The 7,500-nt window shown below is 37.2% G+C and overlaps 2 protein-coding genes across 7 annotated transcripts in view; both read right to left on the bottom strand.

Annotated features, from left to right (window-relative positions):
* Positions 1 to 7,500, bottom strand: part of LOC115188923 (AP-5 complex subunit zeta-1) — a 389,472-nt gene that overhangs the window by 312,979 nt on the left and 68,993 nt on the right. The window lies entirely within an intron of this gene.
* LOC115188922 (caspase recruitment domain-containing protein 11) overlaps positions 1 to 7,500 on the bottom strand; it is a 92,616-nt gene that overhangs the window by 47,670 nt on the left and 37,446 nt on the right. For both annotated transcript variants that reach the window (XM_029747748.1, XM_029747749.1), the window contains exons 5-7: positions 3,942 to 4,090; positions 2,761 to 2,940; positions 1,939 to 2,085 (exon numbers count right to left, since the gene is read on the bottom strand). In XM_029747748.1, the coding sequence (XP_029603608.1) occupies positions 1,939 to 2,085; positions 2,761 to 2,940; positions 3,942 to 4,090 (476 nt within the window). The remainder of the gene's footprint in view (positions 1 to 1,938; positions 2,086 to 2,760; positions 2,941 to 3,941; positions 4,091 to 7,500) is intronic.

The raw sequence follows: 7,500 nt of genomic DNA, 5'->3' as shown, positions 1-7,500 counted from the left end.
CTGGATTCTAATTCGCTCAGCACTAGATTCTAGTTGGCTCAACACTAGATTCTAGTTGGCTCAACACTATATTCTACTTGGCTCAACACCAGATTCTAATTCGCTCAGCTCTAGATTCTAATTCGCTCAACACTAGATTCTAGTTGGCTAAACACTAGATTCTAGTTGGCTCAACACTATATTCTAATTGGCTCAACACTGGATTCTAATTCGCTCAGCTCTAGATTCTAATTCGCTCAGCTCTAGATTCTAGTTGGGTCAACACTAGATTCTAGTTGGCTCAACACTAGATTCTAGTTGGCTCAACACTAGATTCTAATTCGCTCAACACCAGATTCTATTTCGCTCAACACTAGATTCTAGTTGGCTCAACACTAGATTCTAATTCGCTCAGCACTAGATTCTAGTTGACTCAACACTAGATTCTAGATGGCTCAACACTAGATTCTAATTGGCTCAAAACTAGATTCTAATTGGCTCAACACTAGATTCTAATTGGCTCAACACCAGATTCTAATTCGCTCAGCACTAGATTCTAGTTGGCTCAACACTAGATTCTAATTCGCTCAACACTAGATTCTAATTGGCTCAACACTGGATTCTAATTCGCTCAGCACTAGATTCTAATTGACTCAACACTAGATTCTAATTGGCTCAACACTAGATTCTACATGGCTCAACACTAGATTCTAGTTGGCTCAACACTAGATTCTAATTCGCTCAGCACTAGATGCTAGATGGCTCAACACTAGATTCTAATTGCTACGAGCAAATAAATTCTCAAGTTGAATTTTACGTCCACTCAACCTAAACTTCTAAATTAAATTAATTCATCTTGAGAATGTTTATTTTATTTAACCTTTATTTAACTAGGCAAGTCAGTTAAGAACAAATTCTTATTTTCAACGACGGCCTACCGGGGAACAGTGGGTTAACTGCCTTGTTCAGGGGCAGAACGACAGATTTGTACCTTGTCAGCTCGGGGATTCGAACTTGCAACCTTTGTTGGTTGAGAAAATATTCCCAAATATAGACAAAAAATTCTCCTGCAGCTGGTTGCCTTGGTAACTTAAGTTTGCTCAACATCTTTTTTTCCCTGTGTGTGTATAACCTAATACTACTATAGTACTACTATAGTACTACTATAATACTACTATAATACTACTATAATAACCTTGTCTCGTAGCTCCTCAGCCTGCCGTATCTCTTCATGCAGGTTGTACAGTAATACTACTATAATACTACTATAATAACCTTGTCTTGTAGCTCCTCAGCCTGCCGTATCTCTTCATGCAGGTTGTACAGTAATACTACTATAATACTACTATAATAACCTTGTCTCGTAGCTCCTCAGCCTGCCGTATCTCTTCATGCAGGCTGTACAGTAATACTACTATAGTACTACTATAATACTACTATAATAACCTTGTCTCGTAGCTCCACAGCCTGCCGTATCTCTTCATGCAGGTTGTACAGTAATACTACTATAATACTACTATAATAACCTTGTCTCGTAGCTCCTCAGCCTGCCTTTTCTCTTCTTGCTGGTTGTACAGTAATACTACTATAGTACTACTATAATACTACTATAATAACCTTGTCTCGTAGCTCCTCAGCCTGCCGTATCTCTTCTTGCAGGTTGTACAGTAATACTACTATAGTACTACTATAGTACTACTATAATAACCTTGTCTCGTAGCTCCTCAGCCTGTCGTATCTCTTCATGCAGGTTGTACAGTAATACTACTATAGTACTGCTATAATACTACTATAATAACCTTGTCTCGTAGCTCCTCAGCCTGTCTTATCTCTTCATGCAGGTTGTACAGTAATACTACTATAATACTACTATAATAACCTTGTCTCGTAGCTCCTCAGCCTGCCGTATCTCTTCATGCAGGTTGTACAGTAATACTACTATAATACTACTATAATAACCTTGTCTCGTAGCTCCTCAGCCTGCCTTATCTCTTCATGCAGGTTGTACAGTCTGTTGACCAGGTCTTGTCTGTCTTCTAACGCCTCCTGGCGGTCGTGTTCCAGAATGTCCAGGATCGCCTTGTCAGACGCAGGCAGAGGCCCTGGCTACACACACACACACACACACACACACACACACACACACACACACACACACACACACACACACACACACACACACACACACACACACACACACACGTACACACACACACACACACACACGTATACACACACACACACAGGGTTAAGGGTAGAGGTTAAGGGTTAGGGGTTAAGGGTTAAGGGTTGGGGTTAGGGGTTAAGGGTTATTAAGGGTTAGGGTTGGGGTTAGGGGTTAGGGGTTAAGGGTTAGGGTTAGGGTTAAGGGTTAGGGTTAAGGGTTTGGGTTAGGGTTAGGGTTAAGGCTCTGGCACCCCAATGGTGGAACAAGCTCCCTCACGACGCCAGGACAGCGGAGTCAATCACCACCTTCCGGAGACACCTGAAACCCCACCTCTTTAAGGAATACCTGGGATAGGATAAAGTAATCCTTCTACCCCCCCCCCCGAAAGATTTAGATGCACTTTGTAAAGTGGTTGTTCCACTGGATATCTTAAGGTGAATGCACCAATTTGTAAGTCGCTCTGGATAAGAGCGTCTGCTAAATGACTTAAATGTAAATGTAAATGTAAGGGTTAGGTTAGGGGTTAGGGGTTAAGGGTAAGGGTTAAGGGTTAGGGTTAAGGGTTAAGGTTTAGGGTTAAGGGTTATTAAGGGTTATGGGTTAGGGTTGGGTACCTGTATGAGAGATTGCAGCTCCTGCAGTTTGATCTTCAGAACCTCGTTCTCTCTCTCCAGTTCGAAGATCTGTTCTTTTCTGGGTCGGTTCTCGATGTCGTTCTTCAGTTTCAGACTCTGTCTTCTCTCCATCTTACACTCCTCCTCTAGCTTGTTTAGTCTGTGTTTCAGCTGGTCAATCTAATATAATAATAATATAATAATAATAATAATAATATAATAATAAAATAACAATAATAATAATAATAATAATAATAATAATATAATAATATAATAATAATAATAATATAATAATATAATAATAATATAATAATATAATAATATAATAATAATATTATAATTATAATATAATAATAATATAATAATAATATAATAATAATATAATAATATAATAATAATATTATAATAATATAATATAATAATATAATAATAATATTATAATAATAATATAATAATAATATAATAATATAATATAATATAATAATAATAATAATAATAATATAATAATAATATAATAATAATATTTTAATATAATAATAATAATATAATATAATAATAATATAATATTATAATAATATTATAATATAATAATAATAATATAATAATATAATAATAATATAATAATAATATAATAATAATATAATAATAATAATATAATAATAATATAGTAATAATATTATAATATAATAATATAATATAATAATAATAATATAATAATATATATAATATAATATAATATAATAATAATATAATATATATAATAATAATATAATATAATATAATAATAATAATATAATATAATAATAATAATATAATATAATAATAATAATACAATAATAATAATATAATAATAATAATATAATATAATAATAATAATATTATAATAATAATATAATAATAATAATAATAATATAATAATATTATAATATAATAATAATAATATAATATAATAATAATAATATAATAATATTATAATATAATAATAATAATATGATAATAATAATAATAATATAATAATAATAATATAATAATAATATAATAATAATAATATAATATAATAATAATAATATAATAATAATAATATAATAATAATAATATAATAATAATATAATATAATAATAATAATAATATGTGTGTGTGTGTGTGTGCGTGCGTGCGTGCGTGCGTGCGTGTGTGTGTACCTCCAGCTGCAGGTCCCTGCTCCTCATCACAGCCATGTTCTTCTCCTCGCTGAGCGTTGCGTACCGCATGGCCAGTTTATAGTTCTCATCCTTCACCCTCAGCAGCTCGTCGTTATAGTTGTTCCTCTCTTCCTTCATCTTGTTGTATCCTGGAATATACAGGACCAGTCAAAAGGTTGGAAACATCTACTCATTCAAGTTGTTTTACTATTTTACTATTTAGCATATTAGCGAAGACATTAAAACTATGAAATAACACATATGGAATCACGCTGTAACCACAAGTGTAGTAACCAAACAAATATTTTATATTTAAGATTCTTCAAAGTAGCCCCCCTCTTGGCATTCTCTCAACCAGCTTCACCTGGAATGCTTTTCAAACAGCCTTGAAGGAGTTCCCACATATTTTGAGCACTTGTTGGCTGCTTTTCCTTCACTCTGTGGTCCAACTCATCCCAAAATATCATTTAGTTCAGTTATCTTTTCCTTCTTGGGTACAGGAACAATGGTGGCCATCTTGAAGCATGTGGGGACAGCAGACTGGGATGGGGAGCGATTAAATATGTCCGTAAACATACCAGCCAGCTGGTCTGTGCATGCTCTGAGGACGCGGCTAGGGATGCCTTCTGGGCCAGCAGCCTTGCGAGGGTTAACATGTTTAAATGTTTTACTCACGTCAGCCACAAAGAAGGAGGGGGGGGGCAGTCCTTGTTAGCAGGCCGTGACGGTGGCACTGTATTTTCCTCAAAGCAGGCAAAGGTGTTTAGTTTGTCTGGAAGCAAGACGTCGGTGTCCGTGAGGTGGCTGGATTTCTTTTTGTAGTCTGTGATTTTCTGTTGACCCTGCCACAAACGTCTCGTGTCTGAGCCGTTGAATTGAGACTCCCCTTTGTCCCTGTAACAGCATTTCGCTTGTTTGATTGCCTTGCGGAGGGAATAGCTACACTGTTTATATACAGCCGTATTCCCAGATCTCTTTCCATGGTTAAATGAGGTGGATCATGCTTTCAGTATTGTGCGAATGCCGCCATCCATCCATGGTTTCTGGTTAGGGTAGGTTTTAATAATCACAGTGGGTACAACATCTCCAATGCACTTCCTTATAAACTGACTCACCAAGTCAGCGAATAGATTGTTGTTGTTCTCTGAGGCTGACTGGAACATATCCTAGTCCATGAGATCAAAGCAATCTTGAAGCATATATTCCGATTGGTCAGACCAGCGTTGAATGGTTCTAGTCACTGGTACATCCTGTTTGAGTTTCTGCCTATAAGACGGAAGGAGCAAAGGGAGGGCAGGGGAGGGCTTTGTATGCATCACGGAAGTTAGAGTAGCAGTGATTGAGTGTATTACCCCTGTGAGTACTGCAATCAATATGCTGATAGAATTTAGGTAGCCTTGTTCTCAAATTTGCTTTGTTAAAATCCCCAGCTACAATAAATACAGCCTCAGGATATACGGTTTCCAGTGTACATTGAGTCCAGTGAAGTTCCTTGAGGGTCGTCTTGCTGTCTGCTTGAGGGGGAATGTACACAGCTGGGACAATAACTGACAAGAATTCTCTTGGGAGGTAATATGGACGGCATTTGATTGTAAGGTTGGGTGGTTGGGTGAGCAGAAGAACTTGAGTTCCTGTATGTTGTTATGATTACACCATGAGTCGTTAATCATGAAGCATACACCCCCGCCCTTCTTCTTCCCAGAGAGGTGTTTATCTCTGTTGGCGCGATTCATGGAGAAGCCCGGTGGCTGAACCGATTCCGACAACTTATCCCGAGAGAAGATGTTACAATTTCTGATGTCTTTCTGGAAGGCCACCCTTGCTCGAATTTTGTCTACCTTGTTGTCAAGAGACTGGACATTGGCGAGTAGTATACTCGGGAGCGGTGGGCGATTTCCACGTCTACGCAGCCTGACCAAGAGGCCGCTCCGTCTGCCCCTCCTGCAGCGCCGTTGTTTTGGGTTGCCGGCTGGGATCCGATCCATTGTCCTGGGTGGTGGTCCAAACAGAGGATCCGCTTCGGGAAAGCCGTATTCCTGGTCGTAATGTTGGTAAGTTGACATCGCTCTTATATCCAATTAATTCTTCCCGCCTGTATGTAATAAGACTTAAGATTTCCTGGGGTAACAATGTAAGAAATGATACAAAAACCTAAAAACTGCATAGTTTCCTAAGGACTCGAAGCAAGGCTAACATCTCTGTTGGCGCTATCTTCCAACAAACTGGAAAAACGGTTAAAACTTCTTGAGGCTACCTGGGACGTTAGCGTGCCACCTGTGGCGCACCCTATCAACAGCAGGTGCATTTCAAGAGCGGCAAATTTGAAACCAAATAAATGTACAAATTCAAATTTCTCAAACATACAACTAACTTACAGCCTTTGAAAGATAAACATCTTCTTAATCTAACCACGTTTACCGATTTCAAAAAGGTTTTACGGGGAAAGCATAAAGTTAGGTTATGTTAGGAGAGTACATTGACAATAGCTGTGTGCAATGCATTGTCGATTCAAAGACATGCGTCACCAAAACCATACAATCAGCTAAAATTATGCACTAACCTTTTACAATCTCCATCAGATGACACTCCTAGGACATTTTGTTAGACAATGCATGCATTTTTAGTTCTATCAAGTTCATATTTATATCTAAAAACAGTGTTTTACTATGGCGTTGATGTTCAGGAAATCGTTTCCCTCCAATACCGGCAGTCAAGTCATGACGACAAAATAATTAATTAATATTAGAAAACATTGCTAAAATATTATATTGTCATTCAAAGAATTATAGATTTACATCTCTTGAACGCAATGGACTTGTCAGATTTTAAATTAACCTTACTGGGAAATCACACTTTGCAATAATCTGAGCACTGCGCCAGAAAAATACGCATCGCGATACAGACTAACCGCCATGTTGGAGGAATCTAAAATCGAAAATACTATATAAATAATCCATTACCTTTGATTCTCTTCATCAGATGTCACTTCCAAAGAGTCCCAGGTCCATAACGAATGTATTTTTGTTCAAAAAAGCTAATCATTTATGTCGAAAAACCTCCGTGTTGTAGCGCATGATCTAAGCCAGCCGGACTTCACTTCACTTCAAGAACGGAAAAAATATATTTCCGTTCGTTCAAACATGTCAAACGTTGTATCGCATAAATCATTAGGGCCTTTTTTAACCAGAACATGAATAAAATTCAAGGCGGACCATTGGGTTTTCTTTTAAAACGTTTCGGAATGAGAGTACCCACCATCAAATCGCGCGCCAGGGTGAATGATGGACCATCACGTTCCATGGCTCTTATTCGGTCAGATCTCACTGTAGAACACTCAAAACACTTTGTAAAGGCTGGGGACATCTTGTGGAAGCAATAGGAAGTGCCAGAATATTCCTAACCCCCTTTGTTTTTCAATGGCATAGGCTCAAAGTCAATTCAACACATCAGGTATCCACTTCCTGTCAGAATCTGTCTCAGGGTTTTGCCTGCCAAATGAGTTCTGTTATACTCACAGACACCATTCAAACAGTTTTTGAAACTTTAGGGTGTTTTCTAT

The sequence above is a fragment of the Salmo trutta genome, unplaced genomic scaffold, assembly GCF_901001165.1.
Source record: "Salmo trutta unplaced genomic scaffold, fSalTru1.1, whole genome shotgun sequence".
Taxonomy (NCBI): Eukaryota; Metazoa; Chordata; class Actinopteri; order Salmoniformes; family Salmonidae; genus Salmo; species Salmo trutta.
This window is presented reverse-complemented; position numbering and strand designations above follow the sequence as displayed.